The 25,897-nt window shown below is 44.0% G+C and overlaps 1 protein-coding gene across 2 annotated transcripts in view; it reads left to right on the forward strand.

The window, feature by feature from the left end:
- The window catches only part of ACOT9 (acyl-CoA thioesterase 9), a 445,455-nt gene that overhangs the window by 152,866 nt on the left and 266,692 nt on the right, over positions 1-25,897 (forward strand). For both annotated transcript variants that reach the window (XM_085622470.1, XM_085622471.1), the window contains 3 exons: positions 3,392-3,475; positions 9,932-10,035; positions 13,430-13,503. In XM_085622470.1, the coding sequence (XP_085478596.1) occupies positions 3,392-3,475; positions 9,932-10,035; positions 13,430-13,503 (262 nt within the window). The remainder of the gene's footprint in view (positions 1-3,391; positions 3,476-9,931; positions 10,036-13,429; positions 13,504-25,897) is intronic.

A 25,897-nucleotide genomic window follows, 5' to 3' on the forward strand; every position in this document is an offset into this window, starting at 1 on the left:
GTTTGATTTAAACAGATTAACAACACTTCTAGCAGGAGTTCAAAGTTAAAAACGTAGAATTACGCTTTTGAGGAGCCCACTACCACGGTAGTACCGAGGTACCACTGTTACCTGCCCCAGGGAAGCCGGGTGCATAGGTCGTTTTTGATGTCGGGCCGCGGGCTGATTTTCAATGGGAAAATGTACAAAACCGCTGCTAGCCAAAAGCGTCAATGATGCCGTGAAGAATGAAGTTGTAGATCTTGTAGAGGAGAACCTGAAAGCAGAGGGGACAGTGTCTGGGTCACGGCACAGTGACCAGGGAGCTCAAGGAAAAGAGCCCTTCAATGTCGGGTGCTTCAAGTGGAAAAGGTGTAGCTTGGATCTGCAGCCACGGGCTCCGGGAGGCTTCAAGGAAGGCCAGCTTCTGGATGGCGACTGTCCAATGAAGGATGAGGGTCACTGCGGTGTTAGTGTCCGGATTGGTTCTACTAAGCCTTGGCAACCACGCAAGATGAACAAATCAGCTACTGGTGCAGACCCACGAGGTCTGAGCGAGGTCTCCTTCGAGGAGACTGTAGGGCAGGCCTGGAGCAACCAGGGGAACTCTTAAAAGTAAAGCTTGACCTCCCCTAGGGCCCACAAGTCGAGAGACAAGGGACCGCGGAAGGCAGCAATTTGGAGTGCGTAAAAGGGTGCCCACGGGCCACCGGAGTGAGCTAGGGCGCTGATCTTTGGCACAGTTGCTGCTGAGAGGTTGGCACAATATTGGGCCAAAGCACAACTTCCCCACTGGTCAGGGTCGTGTGCTACGCAAGAGGTGGCCGGTGTCTTGGGGTATTGGGGATCTCGGTACCCACGCGGTCCACGGTGCTCAGACTTGCTGGGCACGCTCACTGGCCTCTGGGATGCTAGGAAACCCACCTCAAGGTTGAGAGGAGTCGTCGATGTCCGAAGGAGCAGTGACGTTCCAACCGGGTCACTTGCAGTGTTTCAGGTGCCTGCCAAGCAGGGGGGTAACACCTTTACCCCAAGGGAGATTTCTTCAGTCAGCTGGGCAGCAGCTCGTCGAAGGTCAAATCTGTGAAGTCCAAGATTAATCTGATTCTCTGGGGACACGTTATTCACCTTTATCCACAAGATTAGGGGAGTGTCCAGATCAGTGTCCACCAATGAGAGTTGAGGTGGGAAATGGTGGCTACACCCTCTCCCCTTTGTGTGTTTCCCGCCTGGGCGAGGGGCAGGATGCCCCTGAACCGGTTCCAGGCGTTGTATGCAGAATGTAGGCGCTGTAGCAGTCTACGTGCAACTCTGAAAGGCATCCTATGGTGCACCCACCCAGTTCCAATCCACATAGCCTGTCTGGGAAGGTGCTTGCACCTCCCTGCAACAGGATCCCTATTGTCCAGCTGCCGAGGCTGGGGTTTTGCCCAGCAACAGGCAGCCAGAGTCGTGTGGGTGGCGAGTAGCATCCATTTTGAGATACGTGTGCACTTTTAAATTGGTGTCTAAATTCTGCCGCTTTTCCCATATCGCCCCTCTAGCAGGGGGGAATCATGCCCATGGCTGGACTGGGGGTATGATTCCTACATGTTTGACACCAAACACGATATGGTTCTGTGTAGCCATTCTCAAGTTATCACTCTATCGCAATATACTTATAATGCGGTTAAGAGTATATGGTATGGCTACACTACAAACAACCCAGCAATGATTTTTACAAGGGTTGCAGAGGGGCCCTACTTAGGTAGGGGTCCCCCCTCACACATATCTCAGCACCCTGCCTTGTAGGATTAGCAAGGCCTGCTTGAGGGGTGACCAATGAGAATACATGTGTTGTACATAGGTGGGATACAGGGTACCTGTATCCCTGTAAGGGGGTGCAAGCACCACCTTACCCAGACTACAGTAGTGGTCTGGTGGTGTCATTTGGTATTGCTGTCCCAGGGTGGCACAATAAGTGCCGCAGCCCTGGTAGGCCTCTGAGGGACCCATGCCCTGGGTACCTAGGGTACCATCTACAGGGGATCCTCAGTATCCAATTGGGTTGTACCTAGGGTACCCACATCAGTTTTAGGGAGGAAGCAGACAGGCTGGGGTCCTGGATAGCAGGATCCCAGCCAGACTAGTCAAAAACCATCCAAATACCAGGCAAAAAGTTGGGGACAACCATATAGTCAGATTCCACCTTCCTACAGTACCTCTGTGGTGGTGTATGCACTCACTGCATAGATATTGTTCTTCTTCAAGAGGACGCAGCACTGAGCCCTCTCCGTAGTCCATCACTTTATTACTAAGGAGCCCACCAGTAGCGCCAGTTAGTTGATATGGAGATTTTGCTCTTTACTGTAGCTCAGAATGTTTAGGAATATGCAAAATTCTGACTGTCCTGTAATGATTAATCACATGGAAAATATAATAGCTTTGGAACAGATACATCATTTCTGCTGATTACTGTTCAGGTTAGGTAGATCAGAAGAAGGAAAAGCCAGTTCTCATTTTTCTTTTTTAAACTGCAGCAGTAATTATGCTCCGTGTCCTACCTTTTACCTTGGCTGCTCTCTCTGGCAGCAGGCATTATATCATCACAACTCAACAGTACTATGTTTTTCCACTTAAGCAGCTACGTCATTTCCTTATTACAGGTGACTAGCGATGTGACAACTCAACTGAAATAATTAAATTAGAGACAGGCTTTTACACGAAGAATTCAGGCTCCCTGGTATTATGTCACTAGTGAAATCTATTTCTATAGTCTGTGTTAATATGCAAAATTCAGTGGACTGTGTTAAGGTGTGTTTGAAATGCGTGCTCTGAAGCCCAAATTGCATTTTATTCATACAAATTGTTCATGCATTCAATAAGAAGTTAAATATTTGACAAGTATTGAAAACATGGCAGCAGTAATTTACTTACTAATTTAGGAATAACAAAGGACAACGTGAACATGATAATGAGACATTTTGATCAATTCCAAAAGTGTGTCCGTAACTGTAGATCATTGCTGAAAGCTCTTTGATGGTGTAAGCACCTAGTTTATGTTGGATGTTTTTGCAATTATATTTCAAATTTCCTGCCCCTATACCACAATCGTCCATGAATGTGAGGAGGTGCAAGACTTGTTTCACTTTTTGTTTGAGGGTGGTTTTGGGGGGTGTCAATGAGGTAATTGACAAATTTGTGTGGTAGGGAATAGCCTTGTAGATTTGAGGTCCCACATATTTGTCAGGAGAAACAATTTATATTGTAAATATTTGGCTTTAAAAAAGTGCACATGCAGTTCTGGATAGAGCATTGTGTTCTCGTACATTTAGTTCTTGCACAGTCTCTTTTATATTTTAATTTCACGCTACTTTAATGAAAAAGTAGCAAATGTATGCTGCAGTTAATAATTGTACTTATTTATTTACAGTACTTATTTGTTACACTCACACCAAAGTAGAACATACTGGGACATCTCCTTTATCAATAGTCACAGCTCTGGTGGACAAAATTGGTAAGTGATATATGCTTATTCAGACACAAACATATTGTATATGATTGGAATGCATTGTTTTGGTGAATTTGATCAAATAAATCTTGTCCTTGTACTACGTAGACTCTCAAAAAATAATTTGTGGTGTGTTATTGATTCTAATGGTGATTGTTATTATAAAGACGTCTTTAAATGTAGTTTCTCTGTGAAGAAAATATGAACTAAAGTTTAAGATTTCATAATTGTTACCAATGTATGTGGGGAAACGCTGCTTCATGGTGATTTGTTTTCTGTGCAGCCCAGAGCAGAATTTCCTCCTGCCTGATGGGAACTTTACCCATGACTGCATTAATTGTCTATAGGCTAATACCCGGTGTAGCCAATTGTGGTTGTGGAGCTTAAACAGCCCTCATATAGTTTACAGTCTTTGATCACGTAACAAACTGTGTCAGGCCTCTATATAGTCCAGGCTTCTCCAACGAGTAGCTCGTGAGCTACTGGTAGCTCCCCACCTGTTTGAAAGTAGCTCTCCTCTGTGTAGCCCAGCCTGCTAAATTAGAAGTTTTTGCTTGTTTGAATGACTATATGCATACCAAAATTGAAAAGTGTGTATTTGAGACAAAAATGTGTGTATTTTCAGAACTCGTAATCTGATGTCTGGAGATAAATGGTTGAATTTCTCAAATTTGGTATTTGTGTGAAAGATCATATGGTGTAAAGAATTATTACTAATAGTAACTTGGTACCCGGGCATTGCAGTTATGGCTGTTATGTATGATCCAGGTAGAGGCATTCCACATTTTTTATGCATATTTCACATTACTGCTGGCAACCATGCCTGATGCACTGAGGTGATCACTGCTGGTAATAAACATGCTTATGCAATCTTATCTGATTTGATCACTATTTCAACACAAATGATATTAGCAGCCCTTGATGGTTCTCACAAAATGTAAGTAGTTCTTATTACAGAAAACGTTGGAAATCCCTGATATAGTCTGACTAAACTATTAATTTAAAAGAGACACATTAGTGATAGATTCCTTACCTTAGAATTACCCCGAGGCATCATCAGTACCCCTGCGCGTCGGAAAGTGGCGTCGTGTGGCTCCGCGTCCGTCATAGGTGTCATGATCACCGGGATGACGTCGCGGCAGCCACTTATGCACCGCCCTCGCGCGCTGACGTCAGTTCTTTCTTATTCAGCGCCAGCAAGCGCAGTTCCGGTGAGAGCGGTACTCCCAGTCAATTTTTTACTAAGTTTTTTTTAGGGGACTTTTTGTCTCTTTTCTTTTGAGCCTTTGACTCCTGGTGTATAGGGATGCCTGATTTCAAGTCTTGCGAGGCCTGTCCCTGCACAATGTCGGTGACGGACCCGCACCGTGAGTGTCTCTACTGCCTGGGGCGTGACCACAACCCCGCGTCGTTCCCCGACTGCCGGGCCATGGCTCCAAAATCTTTGCGGGAGTGGTCCCGAAAGTTGCTTGAGGCCTGGGAGTCGGCACCGCGCCGTTCAAGGTCCAGGTCCGTTGGGAGGTCGAGGGACCGGTCGCAGAGCCGCCACCATCGTTCGACAAAGTCTTCGCACTCGGGGTCAGGTAAGGCGAAGCACAAGAAGTAGAAGAAGCGACGTTGCTCTTCGTCATCCCCTAGCCTGTCGCGCGACACGGCTGAGGGTGCCATCCCCGCGGCTCCGGCAGAGCCTATGCAGTTGCTGATGGCCTACCCGCCCTTCCCGGGTCCGTCGGCGACTCCGGCCCAGCTGCAGGAATTTCTGTCAGCCATGGCATGCCTCTTTGGCCCGTCGGGCCCTACTGGGGCGCCTTAGGGCCCCGCGGGTCCGACTGGGGGTCCTTGCCCTTCTTTGTCACCGGCTCCGGCCCCGACCCCGACGTCATAGACGGCTCTGGCCTCCGCGCCACGAGACCCCCATGGATCCATGCATGGATCCCAGCCGATGTCGGTTGGCTTCGTACGACCTCCACCGACATCGACGGCATCGCCGCCTGCCGGCTCCCCGGCCGATGCCGTCCCTGGCTTCCACCCCAACATGGAGACGGTGCCAGATCGGTTGACCGGTTGATCGATGCCGAATCCGACGCCAATGGGGAATTTCTAGCCCTTTCTCCATCCGCCTCCTTCTTTTCCGCCTGCCCAGCAGGTTACGGAGGATGGGGAGGACTGGAAGGGGTCTGAAGACCCTCTCACAGCCCAATGCAAGTTAAACCCAGACTGGGAAGAGGATTTGGAGGACGCAGGTGGACTGGATTTTTCTCCAGAACCTGGCACACTGTCTCCTTCTACCGTGGCTTTGGAGGAGGGTGGTACTTATTCAGTGGTGAATCGCACACAACAGATTTGAGTGGATGACCAGCTCTTTGTTGGCTACGTAGGTGCCGAGAAAGGCCGGGCTGTACACAAGAGGACTATCTCCAGGTGGGTCGTCTTGTGTATCAAAGCCTGTTATTCTCTAACTAAAAAGGAACCTCCGGTGGGGTTGTGCGTCCATTCTACCAGGGCGACAGCAGCTACGACTGCATTGGGACGTGGTGTCCCCCTGCAAGACATCTGTCAGACAGTCACGTGGGCCTCACTGCACACTTTTACTAAGCATTATTGCCTTGACAGTCAAGTCCGGAGAGATGGCTTCTTTGGCCGTTCTGTTCTCTGTGACTTTCTGATGTGATCTTGGTTCGCAGACCCACCACCGGGGTTGGTATTGCTGGGGTATCTATTCTAAGTTAAGGAATCTATCACTAATGTGTCACTTTCAGATGCACAAGTTACTTACCTTCGGTAACGATATATCTGTAAGAGATATTAGTTAGTGATAGATTCCTTACCGCCCCACCCATCCTCCCCGTTCTGCGAACTGATTTCTAGGGTTAAGGTCATTCCTTTCAGGGCCCTAGTTTCAATGCTCCAGTGGTCAGTATCTTGCATGGCACTGCGTTCCTGGCGTGGAAAGTCGAGTACAGAACTGACATTAGCGCGCAAGGGTGGCGTCTAAGTAGCTGCCGCGATGTCATCCCAGCGATCATGACACCTACGACGGACACGGAGCCGCACAACACCACCTTCTGATGCACAGGGGTGCTGCTGACAAAACTTTCCGGATCCGGTCTGACGCCTGGGGGTAATTCTAAGGTAAGGAATCCATCCCTAACTAATGTCTCTTACAGATATATCGTTACCGAAGGTAAGTAACTTGTGCTATAGTGTTCATACCTGTGCTGCTGTTAAATTAGCAGTATTTGGATGTGGTGTGTAGCCTAAGACTTCAACAGGTCTAACTTCTTCCATTGTGTGTGGTAGGTCACCATTATACCAATTTTGGTGGTATTGGCATGTTAGTGGTATTTCTAGATCCTCGTAAGCTGTGTAGTTACGTGAAATGTCAGTCGCAGTGTATTTCTGAAACAATCTTAAGTGATCATCAGCTGCTGGGATTTTAACCCATGAATAGAAGACCTTTGTCCTAAATGCTTCATGAGCCTCAGCCACAACGGTAACTTCCCCACAATTCTGTTGCAGCATCTGAGTAACTGCATGTCTGCAGTTTTCAGCTATATTTACTCATTCTGTTCCAGCCATCAGAGTGAAAATCAGATAGGACAATCATTTGAAAAGTTCAAGCTGAACAACCTAAGCCAATACATAGGAGATCCCTACTTAGCTGAGGAGGATTTTTGCTAACACCTCTGACATCTCTATTTGGTAGGTGAATAGGGTTCCTTAGGGATACAAAAGAAAACTACTAAGGTGATCCATTAAATAAGAGTCCAAACTCTAACGTTGGCGGCGCCATGTCGTACGGCTTGTACCTTCCTCGGTAAAACTGGGCGTTTGTCAGACAACATAAATGTTGGGATGGTGCGAGTCTGATTTCCTGCACCCCCTCAGGAGATGTTTGTCTATAGTCCTGCTATCTCACAGTGCTCCATCCGAACCCCTAACCATACAGGGTAACTAATGTGTGTGCAACCTCCAGAACATGAAAACTTTGATCCCCTAAGGAAATCATGGTAACAGATCTAGAACATTTTCGTTTAGACTCTGATGCATACCCAAAGGAAATACGGAAGAAATGCACAACCTGCAGTTTTAATATATATTAAAGCAGTGAGATTCTTTAGTAACATACATGCGCTGCAATTAATAATGGAATGAAACATATTACCATAATTAGCAATACAAGAACAGTGGTGAGAAAGAATAATTCCACCATGGTGCTAAAACAATGAATATATGCTAGCATATATGTAGTGCAATTTTGTATAATGTAGTGTGCTCCTTCGTAACTCTCCCTAACTACTTTGGCCTAGAGTCGGTGATCTTCCAAGAATACCTGCCTGGTGATCTAACTCCCCCATTACCTGTGGGCAAGTGTCATCAGGCTCTCTGTCTTGGTGTTGAGCAGGACACCCCTCGTGAGAGGATAGGAGTCAGCTGAGCTGTAATTCCAGTGGGTCGTGACCTCAAAGTGTCAGCAGAGTGCTCCTCTGGTTTTAACCAAGAAGTGAACTCATATATATAATAAAACAGTGCCCATGTTGGCATGTTGAGGTCTTTGTCAGGCTACAATTGTTTATATTAGCTAGATAGTATCATCGCTTGCTGGGCAACAATAAGCCCTGGCATTTGTGCAGTGAACTCTATGCATCTGGCTAAATGTTCAAGGTTTCATGATAGTGTGCCTACGAAGTTGAAATATAAGCAATTGCAGGTTCTGGGAAACCTATCCTGCACTGACAGCTACACAAATGTATGTCAAAAGTCACTGTGTTGCTGAAAGAATGCTACTTAAGAAACGTGAGCATAAAGATGGTGTCATTTCAAATCAGGCAATGTGACCGAAGCCCTTTACCACTTATGATCCAAAACTCATATGCCATTCATTTGAATCACCTATAAATTCCCATAATACATTAAATACAAATCTATTAAAAGGACAAAGCAAAAATATTACAGTAAAAAAATATGTTCCACATTTCATAAAAGTCGACCCCTCTGTGCTAAAGCATACTTCCCTGACTGGCTGAGAATCCCATCATCTCAGTACTTTGATCCCTGGCTTAAAATTACATTCTGTAACCGTAGTCACGTGCATTACAAATGTTCCAATATTTTACAGATCTCAAGGCTTGATTTTCTAAATAAATAATCCAGTGTCTCACATATTGCTCTCAGCACCCTTTTTTCTTTTTTAATTTTTGGGGCCTAAAAAATCTGAATGTATACCATGCAAGAGGGAATGTTTGATATTTCCCAAAACCCCTAATGTGCAGTTACCTGTGTCTGTTATTACCTTCTATTTATCCCCTTTACATGTACATAGAGCTAGTAGTAGAGCATTTTAAAGCATATTCAGCAAACTTGTTTCCTTAGGTCTCCTGAGCACACCATTTTCACTTGTAGCTCTCTTTCATAGGGATACTTAAATCCTCCATAAACGGTGAGCTTGGAGATACTTTAAGATGTCGCCCAGTCTTTTGCAAGGTATCTGTGTAAATTCAATTCTCTAGCTTATGTGCATACTACTTTAATCAGCTGTATAGTATATTCCTCACTTGCCCGTCAAGTCAAGCTGACGTTTTGCCTTTACTTAGTTCTTGGATTGTCTTTGTAAACTGTAGACCTGCTGGTCCTCTTAATGGTTTTCTTCCTCTCATGTGTCCAGGGCCTTATTTTACTTGCTGATCAAAGAATACTCTGGCAAAACGATTTAACCAGTCACTTGGAAGTACTGGATTCTTGATGGGTACTGATCTCTCTCTTGTCACAACAGCTTTGTCATCTTTACTTTTTAAAGTATCAGCCATATTTGCCCATTGCTCAAGAACATTCTATAGCTCTCTCTCGCTATTAAGCGACTAGGTCTTACTCGTTAAGTATAACTACACTTGAATACCTCACAAGTGATATAAAATGAGCTGGAATTCAGATTAAACAGCTTATTATTTCTTGCTTCTCTTTTACTAAAGAATTTAGAACACCCCTTGTTCAAGGTTACCAGTGGATTTTCACAGGTCTCTAGACATTTTCTAGGAATGAATTAGGTTCTATTATCACCCTAACCTTCCCGTTCAATTGCCCATTTTATTTTCCACATAAATCTGTCCCAACACTACCCTTAAATATTCTTTTAACACCCCTTTCCCTCTAGTTTCGAGATCACTACACGTAAAGATTGTTTCTAGAGGTTTGTGACTCTCAACAGGTGGTTAGGAACTCAGAGACATAAGGAACCACAAGAAATCAATGCCCATTACAAGATGCAACTTACAGAAATAATGGTATACCTTTGCAGTTTAGTTTGAAGACATTTAATGAAGTATGGAAATTCGTTGTTAAATCTTTATTGACAGTATTTTATTCAGATGTTATTACAATATTTCAAAATTTAGGGTGGTGATTTTATGTGTGCAAAAATCTAAATATGTTTGTTGCATTTAATCTGTTTCTAATCTCTCTTAGATAAGTGTAAAAAGATTATCTATCCTGACTGTGATATAAAATTCACTGGGAACGTCACCTGGGTTGGGAAGAGCTCCATGGAAGTCAAAATGCACGTGCTCCAGGTATCCATGTTCTCAATTTTCTTCTGCTAGTGGACCCCATTTATAAAAATAGAATTTATGATGGTTATATAAATTAGCACAGGTAATCTGATTCAGCCTACCTGCATAGGCTCTTGTGTTCAAATAAATTAAATGGAAGACTGCCAAACAAACATTGTTCTGTGTGTTCTAGAGTTTGCCAGTTGTGGGACTGCAGTGATAATCCTGTTTCTGAAACTGCATTCCTGCTACTGATTAGTTTGCATATTTTACTATGCAGGTTATTCTAGTTCCTCAACTAAGTGTTACTTATGAGTGGCTAACTGATATCCAGGTGTAGTACTTTATCGTTCATCGACAAAGCAGCGTTGCTCACTAGGGTTTGAAAAAGAAAAATAATGTGAGAAAGCTACTACTCTAGTTTAGGAACCATAGTGTTAAAGTCTGAAAGTTCTCACAAAAGATAAGTGGGTAGCTAGAGACAGACATGCCTGGATACGCTCCATTGGGTTGTCTGGGACCGTCTAAGGAAATCTCATGGATAGGTCCTTCATTGGCTATCACCATTTCTGTGAAAAGTCTGACTTGGCTCTGGAGAGACTCAAGCAGGGTCGTGGAATGGTGCACTCGCTGGTCTTGGCCACCACTGGCCTTGGACAACCACCTTGAGGGCCTCCCATTCCTATATGAGGGAGGTTGCTTTATCATCATTATTGGTAAGGTAGTCTTAAATCTGTCCCGTAAGTCTGTCATATGGAGATGGATCCTCCAGCATGGATGTTTTGAGCCTCCATGTTCGAATAGGAGGCGGGACCCTGCCCATCCCTAGCGGTGCAGCTGAGGATTAGAATACGATGTGTGTCTACCCCGATAATCAAGGTATGATATTGGTGGCCTGAGGGTTGCAGAACAAACTATTCTGTCAAGCCGCACATACAAACTGTATATGGGAAAGTAAAGCAAATCAAGCTGAAGGATAGGATTATGGAGGTGCCAGGCATCTATTGGCAACAATTGCCATAGGCCCTTGACATTTGTGATCGTCTGGGGGTGTGAGGGGAGGGACATCTAAAACACTAATAAAATAATCTCCCAGCACCCATGGAATATGTGCCCATGTTGTCAGGTGATAAGTCAATGAGTGCAGAAATGGCTTTAGTTCCGTACATAGAGCAGAGATGCTGCCAATGATTATCCGGCCACAATCCATTTTTCATTCAATTCAGACAAATCTGCACTCTCGCTCTGCCATTCCTGTATTTGCAGTAAATGGAATGCCAGACTTAAACCAGATTAAGGCTCCTCCAGAATAAGCAGAGAAATTAGTTGTAAATATTTGGTCACACCAGCTCTTTTAGAGTTTCTCCCTCTCTGCTAGTTTTATGTAGGACTCTTGAAGACTTTTTTCCATTTAAGGAATGAATGGACTTTATACCGCTTTGCTGGGCTGTGCGTTATCCTAATATTCCATGTGATTATGGTAGATCCTCATAAATGCGTCATGTAACTGATGAGAAATAAATCAATGACCCCAAGACATCACAGCTCCCACACACACACCTGTTCTCCCCCATATAGAAAGTGATTGCATCTTTGTGTTGTAATGCCGGGCTCAGAAGAATGACCTCACACTTAGTCCAGGGGCATTAAAGAACAAATGAGAACAACAATCAGAGTAATACTGGGGCAGATAGCTAACTGCTATCCGCCCAAAGGTTACCTAGATACTAGCAAACTCCTCTTTGGGCTTGATCATGCCCCAAACCACTTATTTTTGTTAATGCATTACAGGAATGTGTATACAAGTCTGGTGTGTGAGCCTATGGATAAAACGTGATAGACTCACAAATGTGTGGAGAAATAATTTGCTTGATATATTATGTGTTTAAGCTTTGAGTACTAAAGGAATGCTAGGACATTTGGAGACATATTGATAAACATTTATGGTCTTGCAGCCTGGGTTTTATCTGTGGCTGCCCTACTACTTAGTGGTAGACAGTAAACTGCTCACGATAAGGGTGTTTGTCAGAGCTTTATACAGTTTGTGCTGCTCATGTGTCATGGCGTAAATGAGCTCTCACTCTCTTCCCTCAGGCAGGCCTACACCCTCTGGAATTGGTTTCCTTTGAATGTGATCTCAGCCACCCTAAACAGCAATGTTTTTATTTCAAGGCAATCACAAGGTGCTACAAACAAACAGAAAGCTGCAACTGATGTTATTTTTATATTATGTTATCTTAATAACCCGTGACAGTATTCTAGTGCTTGCAGTTGAGTGAAGATAGCTTTGAGATGACTTACTGAAAAGCCAGGTCTTCAGATTCTTGCAGAATTCAAGAAGAACTGTGGAGGCTCTAATGTAGTGCGGAAGGTCGTTCCACGCTTTAGGACCGATTTACATAGTTACTGTGTGCTGTATCTGCGGACTAATCATCTGGCATACACCAGCACTCTGCAGAACTATTATGGCTAGCCTTCTCAAGAACCAGCTGGCGTATTTACTGAGTAAAGGTAATTGTGACATACAGTATGAGGTTAAGGAAGTTGGTATTAAATACACATGTTCCTTTGTTTGGTCCTGCTAATGACTTCTCCTCCCCAGGGTCGAGGATCATCCCCTTTCTTTACAGGAAGTAGTTGATAAGGTATATCCTGCCAGGGCCTGCACCACTATGCTCTTGATGCGCATGCAGATATTATGCACATTTTTGCCAAAGTTCATTTTGGAATTTGTTTTGCATAGACTGATGCCCGATGGTGCTTTTCCACCTCGGTTTATTTTTTATCTTACTGTGGCTACGCACAGGTTCAGAATAGGAGAAACCTGGGGTATCTGGGTAAAAAATAAACTTACCTTTATTATAGATCTTTTACCTTATTGCTTGAGTTCACTCCTGTTCACTAAATCCTTTTGTGGAAGACTCTGCCATTGGCCTTAACCATCACTTGAATAGGCAACATTCCCGAAGATAGAACGGGTGGGGGAGCGGGGGAGGGTCTGAGTTGAAGGGAGTGGCTAATTAAAGGCAATGATACATATGTAGTACCGCCTGCGCAAAGCTCTGAATTAAGCAGCTTTCAGAATTTGTTTCTTGTCACAATACTATGTACCTTCAGGTTGGTAATAAGAAGCCATTTGTAAACAACATTGAAGCTACCATAAAGATGCCTTTTTTTGTGGAAACTTTATTTATTTTATGGAGATTACACAGACAAAGCATACTATAAGGAGTCTTTTACATATTTCAATGTCCTACTTTTCCCATCAACTCATAAATAGAGAACAAACTATCTGTCGCTCATGACGGAATTATGAATAGGAGCCATAGACAGCGATGCAGGGTAACAGTGCTGCATTCTCAGCAGAAAGAGATTAAAGTGAACAGTATAACTTTATGCCTTATTTGTATTTTAGCTCCTTGACGGTGTCTACAGTCCTATATTAGATGCAACTTTTGTTATGGTGGCCAGGGACCCAGAAAATACGAGGTACGTTTACATGTTCTGAATTAATACTAAGAAATTAAAATTGTCCAGAAAAACTAAAAAGCTTCCAGAATTCCAGTCTTTCAGATAACTCATCATTTTTCACAAGTTTATTTCCTCTCAAAATAGTAGTGAAGTTTCAGAAATGAAGGCCTGTTAGGGGAGGGGTGCATACATTACTAGGAAGGCCAGCATATTAGAGGAAGAATCACATCACTGTATATTGTTATCACATGGCCGAACATTTAGGAATTATAATATGTTTAGTCAGAGTGCACATGTTCATCTTCAGCCTGTAATTCATGACACATTACTCTCCAGCTTTCTAGTTCCTCAGTTTAGCATCTGTACATACCAAGGACATTCGAATCTCCTCGGCCAATGACCATTCTTGGAGGTCTTTGCACTATAGCTCAAAAAACAGAACTGGGTCTTTTGTTTGTATCCAATGTAGTTCTTTGCACCTTTTGGCCAGTATGATCCACTTGGGCGTGGCACCGAACCTGTGCCAGTGCACGGTTTAGGTGGTTTATTCTCTCTTGTTTTGGAATTGATTTCCTGGATCCTTTGGTACGGTCTCTTCGAACACTCTGTGTATTCTTCAGTGTGCTGTCTCCTAGCTGCCCAGCATGATTTCCTTACTCATGAATTGTTTTAGCAAAGTGAATTTTATATTTGGTGTATACTTCTCTCTCCTTTGTGTGGCAATATCCACTGTTTGGGTCTTTGAACGTTTCATTCCTTCGCAAAGTTGTGGACCGTTTTTTTAGTTTTACCAAGTTATTGACCTTGTTTTTATTCATATTGGTTACCCTTATCTGAAGTCTCTAAGTGTCATAGATGCTTTCTTTGCTCAGATAACCCGTCCTCATACAGATGATGCAACATGACCTAATGTCTGGGTCAAAAAGCTGTAGACACATAGGCATATTGTAAATATGTAAATGCTGAGAGTGGAATTTTAACTATATGGATAAGTGAGCTATTGAACGCTGTAATGTTTATGTCTGTTGCACTTTCTGATTTTGATAACATTTTGAGCTTCATATCTTTGTCATTGGCGGCATCTACTGGCAGCTTGGAGGCAAGATGGTGGCCCCTTGCTCGGCCAAGTAAGCTGGATATCAGCACTCTCCCGGAATAACCCCTCGCCCTGTTGTTTTCTTCGATCCTAGCAAAACAAAGGATATACTGGAGAAAGTAAAGAGAAAGTGAATTTGTGCAAAAACTGGTATGCTGTGGCAGTATGTGTCCTGGCGTCTGACTTTTCTTCAACGCTTCAAGCACGTTTTTACCGGCTCTCTGCTTGGACGGCGCACAGCGCTATTTGGTATACCTGTTACGATGCCTCTGAAAAGTATGGTCAAGGGGGCTAAGACCCGGGTGCCTCCGGCAGGCACAGCTCCAGCCTTAGGGAGTCCAATGAAGGTCAGTCTCGGGAAAAGAGGAGATGGTGCACGTCGACACGTAAACGGCTCCCCGCCAATTTCAGGCGGCAAAGGACGGTATGTCAAGTCGGAACCGGCAAACGGTTCCAAGTTTGTTTAAAAAACAGTTGGGTAAAGGTAAGATATCGGTGGAAGTTGCTGACTCGCCGGTGGATGGTGGCAGCAATAACGCAAAGAGTTCTGGAAACAATGTTGCCGCGGGACTGACACTCAATACAGTACAAGGTATTGAATCCATTTCAGGGTAGACTTCGGTTTAGGTAAACGGTGACAGAAGGGGCAGTCCAGGGATGTTTGGAGGGCTCGAGAAGTGCTGTGCAGTGTATGGGGGTTATAAAGGAAGGAGACAATCAAGCGGTTATTTTCTCATCAAAGGATGAGCTGGGACCGGCAGAAAATTAGATTTTTAGAAATGCAGCATCTGAAAATGATCTTAAGGTTCCTGTCTATGCAGCAAACCCTAGTGATAACTGGTTGGTGACCGGTCAGGTGCAGGAGGCCAGCAGCCATAATTTGAACGGTAGTCGTCTGAAAAAGGGAGAAGAATGTATTCAGGGCTTGCAGAATCCGATCCAACTGACCACAGTCGGCACTAAAGAAGTAGCCTCGGGTGACAAATTTTACTCTATATCAGACCCCTCTTACTCTTCCCGGGATGAGAGCCTGGGGAAAGACTGGGCAGATGATGGAAGTGATATAAGCAGCCTACGGCTGGAGGAAGAGGAGCTGAGTGAGGAGGTATCTGTAAATAATGGGACTGTCTGGAAGCAAAAGGGGGTGCGTGACTCTTTGGCAAAGGCAAGCTCTTTAAGCTGGGACTACTCGTTCTCTACACAAATTGTTGATGAAGTGGGGCAAGGAGAAACCCCTAAAGATACTGCCGGGTCAGGTATGCCATCGGAAATTACCCTCGATACCATTTATCAAAGCTTAATGGCCCATCGAGAGGAGACCAGGGTGGAAGGGCTCTGGACGCAGGGGGAGGTGCCCAAATTGCAGAATGCCGTGTGCAGAGGTGCTAAGACCTGCTCAGACTTTGCAATTAGAATCGGGGAAGCCGAAACTAGATTATCAGCATTGGAAGACGAACTGGCACAGCAGAAGGTCATTACTGAATCAATAAAGGCTCAGAAAGATGACACAGCTTGGAAGCTGACCGAATTGGAAAATCATTCTAGAAGGAACAATTTGCGGATTTTAGGAGTACCCGAAGGACTGGAGAGAAATGATGTCCGTAAGTTCGTAGTTGAACTTTTTACAGAGGCCCTTACAGAGCTGCAGCATTGGGACTGGAAAGTTGAGTTACAGAGAGCTCATCGGTTCCCATTTAATCAATCAAGGAAAATGGGGGGATCAACTGAAAGGCCAAGAGCAATTTTGATATGTCTCAACAATTTTTTGCTTCAGGAAGCAATATTTGATTTGGCACGACCAGACAGGAAGAGAGCGGGCAAGGGATGTGAATTTTTTGTCTGCCATGATTTCTGTCAGGTCACAGTCCAGAAGAGGTGGCACCTTAGTCAAATGATCCCTCTATTTCAGGTGAAGGGGGCTCAGGCATTCTTACACAATCCAGCCAAATTGAAAATCATACACGGGGTCAGACACAATTTTTTGTGTCTGAAACTTTAGCTAAGGACTTTATGAGTACAATTTGAGATGGATAAGGTGCTTTGCATCTATTTTTGCTTGATGTCTGTGCTGTTTTTTTTCTAGTTTGAAATGCTATTTTTTCTCTTTTTTGTTGTTGTTGGTGAATGCACTATTGTTCTGTTTACTTCAAAGGAGGGAGGGTCCGAGGGAATGGTCTATTATCCGCTGCCCATCACAGAGGACCATGGTCCTTATGCCTCATGTGGGAGGGAGGGTTTAGTTGGGGTGGGGTGGGGGTGGAGCGGGGATGGCACTGGTGGAGTAAGGTGTTGTTTTCTTATTATGGTACATGCTTTTTTGTGAGAGAGTACAATCTTATGTGTGCGCCTTGATTTTTTTTTTGTTTCTGTAGAAAAAGCTGAGAAAGCTAAGATAGAGATTGCACCTAGGGTTATTTCTGATCATGACCCGTTAATTATAGAATTACCAGTTAGCTCTAAGAAACAACCAAAGTCTTGGACTTTTGAAAGAAAATTATTACTGGACCTGGTATACTGTGACGGACTTAGATATAACTATTGATGATGATAAGTGGAACTATTGCTGTGAGGCAATGAGGGGAATGTCTGTGAACGGGAGACATAGGCTTGTCCACTTTAAATACTTGCACAGAGTGTACTATACTCCTGCTCGTTTGCATAGATATGGACTGCGAGAATCGGCGGAGTGCGACAGATGTAGAGCCTCCCCGGCAGATTTTTTGCATGCAGCCTGGCTATGCCCGAGGATAGCAGAATTTTGGGGCCTGATTTTCCAAGAATTGAGTCGAATTGTAGAAACATCAATAGCACTGGTCCCTCTACTAGCCCTACAGGGCTACTCGAAATAAATAAAGACATCCTTTGCATGGTAGAGATGGGGTTGTTGAGTGCACATTTTAGAATTGCAATCTGTTGGGGGCGTGGCCCGTCTCCTACCCTTGCGAAATGGGCCAGAGACATGCTCTATTGCAACACACAAACAGAGTTATACAGCGAAATACTTCCTCCCCAGAGTCGCCCCAAAAATTTCTGGGGTCTCTATCAACATTATTTAGCAGGAAAAGTATCCAATACCCCTGAATAGATCATTGGTACAAACTTGAACTTTGTGTCAGAGAAACTTGATGGTAGAAATAAGATGTGGGCCGGTCACCAAGCCATTGTATATTGAAATATATATGATTCTCTTACAACTGTATTGTTTGTCCCATACGAGTACATCGGTTTCAGCCCATTGTATTGCACTACTCGACCCTAGGTGACTCCTAATAGAGATTGTAACTGGATTTCCTGAAGTTGTATCAGCGCCCCATGAACAAGACACTGCTATATGATGCCACTTATGCATGTTGCCATAGATAAGATCTATTGTAGGTACAATTTACCGATGTGTTCGAGATACGATGTCAAGGTCACTGAAGTAGTTCTTTCATGTTTTTCTTTTTTGGTTTTTGTTTCTTTCTTTCCATATTTTTTGACTCAAGCGTAGTTGTTACATCCTCTATAATACAATATTGATATCGCTTGACATGTTTGTATTACATGGTATAAAATCTCAATAAAAATATATATATTTTTTTAAAAGAACCAAATCTGCGCATTGGAATTACCAAGGCGGCACTCACTAGGCAACGCTTTTCGTCGCGAGTGGAGTTGTGGTCTTCTGTATGCCTTTCCGCCTATACCACTTCTGCCCAGAGTGCTGAAGAAGATCAAGCGCAGCGGGCCCAAGTCATTCTTGTGGCTCCGGATTGGGCACAAAGAGTCTGGTATCCCGAGCTGTTACGCATGGCCATCGATCCTCCGATCAGACTTCCTCGTTGGGAGGATCTTCTGTCGCAGCAACAGGGGACGGTCCTCCACCCGAACCTGTCCAGCCTCCACCTCCTTGCGTGGAGATTGAGCGGCGGAAGTTGACAGCCTTCAGCCTTCCTCCCGAAGTCTGTGATGTTATCTTGCAGCCATGCGTTCCTCCACTAAGACGGTATACGCCTGCAGATGGAACAAACTTTAGAACTGATTTGGCCTTACATGGTTACGAACATTGAAAAGAGACCGTTGATTTGAAATCCATTTGAGACACTAAAGATCAAGGTGTTGAAGCTCTGCATCATGCGTGTCTAATTCCAACTCAAATTTAGTTTTTAACCCCTTCGCTGCTAGAACTCCCCCCTCCCCTCCCATATAGTGCTAAGCCTTTTTGGGCTATTTGGGGTAATTCGAGCTTAGGCCCCTGTAACGTTTTGACCACATAAGGTATCCATGCCAAATTTGTGTCATTTTCTTCCAACATCACTGGGATTCTAAAGGTGCCCAGGGTTTGTGGATGCCCCTGGAGGCGAACGAGAATTTAGCCAAAATACAGCAAAATGTTGTTTTTTATTGGAAAAATGGGGAAAAAATTGCTGCAAATGAAAGCGTCTGTTTCTTTCCCTGCAAATGGTATCAACAAAGGGTTTGTGGGGCTGAAATCACCATGGGTATGAAAGCAATAATGGATACTGGAAAGCTATTCATTTTAGAAAAGTAGACCAAATTCTGAATTCAGCAAGGGGTCATTTGTATAGATCCTTCTAGGTGTCTTTATAGAAACTAACATCCTTCTAGGTTTCTTTATAGAAACTAACAGTTGAAAATAGGAAAAATTGAAAATGAGTTTAAAAAAACAGCCATTTGTGCCAATGTTTTCACCTGTAACTTCTAAATATGACAGATGTTTGAAAGCAATATACCGTTACATCCACTGGCCCTTTCTGGTTGTGGGGATATATAGGACTTGTAGGTTCACCAAGAACCCGACGAACCCAGAACCAATAACTGAGCAGCATCTTAAAATGTTTTTTTATTATGCACCAGGTATATAGCAATTCATTTGGGAAAGTATATACAGTGAATAATCGGGATAAAAGACACCTATGTATTTCTTAAATTGGAACAAAATATAGAGTTTAGAAACAGTAGTTATTTGCACATTTCTGAAATTGTGAGTACTGGTATTAGCATGAGAATAATAGGACATTTAGCACATATTGTCTTTCATTTGGAAGGCAGAAATGCATTAAAAGTCAATAGGTAATAATAGTTGCTCTACAATTCTGTGGTACCCTATGTCTCCCGATAAAAATGGTACCTCACTTGTGTGGGTAAGCCTAGTTCCCACGGCAGGAAACGGTCCAAAACACAACGTGGACACAACACATTTTCACAGTGACAACACACCCTTTTAATGCAAAGTGCCTAGCTGTAGATTTTGAACCCTAGCTCTGCCGGCACCTAGGGACACCTAGCAAACCTATGCATTTTTTAAACTAGACACCCAGGGGAATCCAGGATGGGGTGACTTGTCTGACTCTCACTAGATTCTGTTACCCAGAATCCCATGCAAACCTCAAAATTTGGCCCAAAAAACACATTTTCCTAACATTTCTGTGGTGGAAAGTTCTGGAATCTGCGTGGATCCACAAAATTCCACCCACCCCGCATTCCCCAAAGTCTTCTGAAAACAATGGTACCTCACTTGTGTGGGTAGGCCTAGTGCCCACAACAAGAAACGGGCCAAAATGCAACATGGACACACCACCTTTTCACAGTGAAAACTTACCCTTTTTTAGCAAAGTGCCTAGCTTTAGATTTAAAACCCTAGCTCTGCTGACACCCAGGGAAACCTAGCAAACCCATAAATTTTTGAAAGCTAGACACCCAGGGGAATCCGGGATGGGATGACTTGTCTGGCTCTCACCAGGTTATGTTACACAGAATCCCTTGCAAATCTCAACATTTGTAAAAAAAAAAAAAAAACCATTTTCCTCAAATTTCTGTGGTGGAAAGTTCTGAAATCTGCGTGAGTGCACAAAATTCCACCCGCCCCGCATTCCCCAAAGTCTTCCGGGAAAATTGGTACCTCATTTGTGTGGGTAGGCCTAGTGCCCGCAACAGGAAACGGCCCAAAACACAATGTGAACACACACCACATTTTTACAGTGAAAACGAACCCTTTTTTTGCAAAGTGCCTAGCTGTAGATTTTGAACCCTAGCTCTGCCGGCACCTAGACAAACCTAGAAAACCCATACATTTTAGAAAACTAGATCCCCAGGGGAATGCAGGATGGGGTGACTTGTCTGGCTCTCTCTAGGTTCTGTTACCCAGAATCCCTTGCAAACCTCCAAATGTGTCCAAACAAACACATTGTTCTCACATTTCTGTGGTGGAAAGTTCTGGAATCTGCGTGGACCACAAAATTCCACCCACCCCACATTTCCCAAAGTCTCCCAAGAAAAATGGTACCTCACTTGTGTGGGTAGGCCTAGTGCCTGCGACAGGAAACGGCCCAAAACGCAACGTGGACACACCACATTTTCGCAGTGAAAACTAACCCTTTTTTTTGCAAAGTGCCTAGCTGTAGATTTTGAACCCTAGCTCTGCCGGTACCTATAGAAAACTAGCAAACCTATACATTTTTTAAAACTAGACACCCAGGGGAATCCAGGATGGGGCAACTTGTCTGGCTCTCACCAGGCTCTGTTACCCAGAATCCCTTGCAAATCTCAAACTTTGTATTTAAAAAAAAAAAAAAGGACAAAAAAAGATTTTCTTCACATTTCTGTGGTGGAAAGTTCTGGAATCTGCATGGATCCACAAAATTCACCCCCCGCATTCCCCAAAGTCTTCTGAGAAAAATGGTACCTCACTTGTGTGGGTGGGTCAAGTACCTGCAACAGGCAAGGGCCCAAAATGTATTGAGGAGACATCAAAATTACCGATCACAAAAACAACCTGGTTTTGCAAGGGGGGGTCCCATGAGTTTTTGGCCCCAGGCTCGGCGGTCATTTTGGGAAACCTACTAAACCCACACATTCCTGAAAACTAGGCACCCGGGGGAGTCCCGTGAGGTATGGCTTGTGTGGACCCCCAACGTTTTCCTACCCAGAATCCCCTGCAAACCTCAAATTTATCTAAAAGAAATCACTTTTTTCTCAGATTTCTGCGTGGGAAAGTTCAGGAATCCGCATGGATCCATACATTTCCTACCACCCAGCGTTCCCCCAGGTCTCCTGATAAAAAGGGTACCTCACTCGCATGGGTGGGTTAAGTACCCGTGACAGGCAAGGGCCCAAAACGTATTGAGGAGACATCATAATTGCCGATCAAAAAACAACCTGGTTTTGCAAGGGGTGGTCACCTGGGTATTGGCCCCGGGCTCGGCAGCCATCTTAAGAAACTACCAAACCCACACATTTCTCAAAACTAGACACCCGGGGGAGTCTAGCGAGGTATAGCTTATGTGGATCCTCCAACGTTTTCCTACCCAGAATCCCCTTCAAACCTCAAAATTAGCTGAAAAAAACACATTTTCCATATATTTTTGTGTGGAATCACCATGTCTGCACAAATGTCCTAACCCACAGCGTTCCCCGCAGTCATCCGAGTAAAATAGTACCTTACTTGAGTGGGTGTCCAATGCAGAATTGGCTAAAAACATTTTTATTTTTAAATGTGGTGCTTAAAATTCTCGGTGCTCTAGCCTAATCCCTATGTTTTTGGCTCTTCCCAGTCATAGGCCATTACCCCATTATACAAAAAAGAAAACACAAACAAATTTGTTTATGCTTGTGGTACATTCTAAAACAAGGAGGCACACACAGTGCACGGTTAGAAGGACATTCGGAGTAGTACATATGAGTCTTCTTTCGCGTACCTTTTCGCCAACAGACTCTTCATCTCCTACTGGGAATGTCTTTTGAGGGCGTGGGAGGAATGTGATCAGGACAGAGGCGATCTTTTAATCTAGCCACATTTTCCACCACTCCAACTCTAGGAACACTTGCCTGTTCCACTACAACAAGGCTGCCTATTACAGTCTCCTGAAACTTAGCAAAAGTCATCTTTGACTCAAGAAAACAATCCTTAAATACAACAAAAGCATTAAAGGCTGCCATGTGGAAAAGATGGATAGCCAACTTCTTTTACCAAATGTAAGCCTTACAAAGAGCAGTGTAAGGCTCCAACTGCTGATCTACTTTGTCAACACGACCCATGTGCCTATTATAGTCTAAAATACACACAGGTTTGCGCTCTCCAGCAACCTGACCGCAAACACTCACAGGTGAAGTGCTTTCATCATGTATGTTAGTCAGCATTTAGACATCTCTCCTGTCTGAAAATATCACAGCTAGAAGTTCCTCGCTACACAACACACTGCACTGTCACCGTACAAGCTTTTGACAAACAAGTTCTTTTGGGAAACCTTTACGGTTAGAACTCACTGCCTGAATCTTCCAGTCCCTCCTCTGCCTCAGATGCAGAGTCAGTCTCTGAACCAAGGTCAGAGGAAGACTAAAAAAGCATACCAACAACCTGCTGAGCAGTAATCCTGCAGCTAACCATAATCCTTACTAAGGACTGCACAAACAAGTCAACAACAACCAACACTGTGCAAAATAAGTAAGTAAAAAAAATGTGTGCCTTCATCACAAAGATCTATATACTCAAACACTATACGATTCACTTGCAATAGACAACTACACTCAACAGCACCTACTCTGCAGAGACACAGCAAAAACAAATGATATCCCACTAGAAAGAAAAAAACAAAACCAATTACTCACAAGACAACAAATTACACATCAAGCACATATGCAAAACGTTTTTCACTCTCAATAAAACATTCAGTTATTATTACACCATTTACAAAAAGACATTCATGCAGGGAAATGAAACTCATTTAGAATAAATAGTAAAAAAACATTTTCTTACCAAACACATGCAACTACACAAACTGCAGAAACACCAGTGACGAAACCGCAACCTGGAACATCAGTCAAAAGCCTTGAACTAAAATAAAAAGGACAAGTAAAACATTACAATCTCAATTCACAAGAAATAAAAAATTAACAATATAAAAAGCTATGTCACTACTCAAATGGCCAATCTACCACTAAGGGGGATAGAAAAACAGCCCAAAGTAAATAATAACTAATGCCCCATCCCGTTGGCGCAACTCTTGCCCAAGGGGCCTCGCCAAAACATAAATATATACACATCCCTGGTCCAAGTGGGATTTTACTCTTCTCAACGCCCCCCCCCCCCCCCCCCCCCCCATGGCAAATGGGTCTTCGAATAGGGCTGACCCGCTCCGGGTGGTGGTGGGGAGGCAGAAAGTGGCCACAAGTAAAAAAGAAAATTAGGGGGCAGTCCTTCCCTAGGGGTTCGCCTCCATGCCCTTTAAAAACAAATTCCTGGCCTTAGTGGGATTTTCTGCCCTACACTCACCCCCCAGGGACAGAAAGGCCAAAAAAAGGGCTGATCTGTCCCTGGGGGGCAGAAATTATATTGACAAATGTTACACCCCCTTGGAAGCGACCCTTGCCCAAGGGGTCGCTTCCATTAAAATAACAATTACTGGATTCAGTGATTGTTGCTGTTTTCTGCTCCCCTGGGGGCAGATTGACCTAAAATACGGGCCAAACTGCACCCAGGGGAAGCAGAAAACAGCCACTAGTGCCCAAAACAAATGGGTTGCGATCCTTGCCCAAGGGGTTGCCCCCAATCCTAATATTAATAAATATCTTGCTCTAGGGGGCCAAAAAACCTGGCCGATCGGTCCCGGGGGGAGGCAGAAAAGTCTAAAAAATATTGTGCCCCTTTACGAAGTGAACCTTGCCCAAGGGGTCGCTTCTATTTACAGAAATAGAAATCCCTCGTGCCTAGTGGGGGCATTCCTGCTGCATGATCGTGATGCCATGCGCAATCGTGCAGCAGGAATGCCCTACAAAGAGACATCAGGGGAGAGGAAAAACTCTTTCCTCTCCCCCTATGCCTCAATGCATCAGGATCTGCCCCCACCGCCCCACCAGAGCATGGAAACTTACCTGTTTCCTGCTTGACGCCTGGAAGCAAATGGCTTCCAGCACATCCGGCTGCTCCTGATGACGTTGGCGTGTGCTGACGTCATGGGATTGCCCGGGGGATGACGGGGATGGCAGCGAAAACTCTTCCGCTGCCATTCTCCTTTGTGGGGGCTAGATGGGCTGCCAATAGGGGGGAGCGCCAGCGCTTCCCCCATGGGTGGGTGCCATGACGGAACTGTTCTGTCATAAGCACACGCCCACCGTGGCTCATAACGGAACGGCTCCGGCAGGAGCATAGAAGGGGTTAAATGACACAGTGCGGCATACTATTTGTTTTGGTTTGTCTACAGCCAAAAATGTTAATGTTCCTTCCATTCCTTCATTGGCTGAGTACAATACGTGGCGTACTCACACCAATCATACATAAATAAAATGAATAAAATGTTTCTGATATCGACCCCTTGGGATGGTTGTTGTGGCCAACAAGTTCCAATGCATGTCAACTGCATTTTCTTAATGCAACGACCGGTTTGACACAAGCTAGACCTGTTCCACGTTTCCCACACACTCATTTAGTATTCACGTACTCGGTGGGTAAATTGTGTCAGCAATGGTTGGGACACTCCACACTGTTGTCAGTGAAACACCACCTGTCCCCTTTGTCGAGTGACATTAATTTGGCTGATTTTATTTTAGGTCCTAAATCACCCAGATCAAAGCAATTTATTTATGAGGCATATAATGAATTATGGAAATTATCGCAGATGGAAGCTGCGGTACGTCTGAGCCAAATTGACCAGGCTAATTTGGAAAAAGTCATTGCAGTTGTAGATAACAGTATTAATACATTATCTTCCTGTATTTACACCTTGGATAATATTGTTTCCTCTGTTATTCGTATTGTACAAAATGCTGTTTCTGTGTTGTATCATGGACAAAATCAGTTGCGCTCTGTAATGCGATTTACATAGACGTTACAAACGCTCAAAATGGGAAAAGTTTCATGGGATTATTTTAATGCTTCTGTACTGTTTTTGCCATTTAATTTAACTGATAAACAGAGATTTATGACCATGAAAGACGCAACTTACAACTTTACATATTGAACGATTAGAACAGTTTTCTTTTTCTGTAGCAGAGACTGATTCGGCAGTGTGGTTAATAAATGGTGTTGTTTCACTACCCTTCTCACTATTTCAGTTCACTTCTTGCGTGAAACACTTCCCGGTTGGCCGCCTTGAACCCCTGGGCAGTGCTTTTATTCATGAATTGTGGTCCTTTCCTTTCACATTCAGATGTCAGCGCGCGGATAAGGAGGGTTTCCTAAGTGGGGAGGATTGTGATTCCACTGTAGGACATTCCCTTGTTTGTAAACAGATTGAGTTGCACGGCCCTTGTAACATGTTGGCACCTAATCTGGCTTGTGTTTTTGAAAGGAGCTCCAGTCCCAGCTATTATTCCAGTGCT

The sequence above is a fragment of the Triturus cristatus genome, chromosome 8 (genome assembly GCF_964204655.1).
Source record: "Triturus cristatus chromosome 8, aTriCri1.1, whole genome shotgun sequence".
Taxonomy (NCBI): domain Eukaryota; kingdom Metazoa; phylum Chordata; class Amphibia; order Caudata; family Salamandridae; genus Triturus; species Triturus cristatus.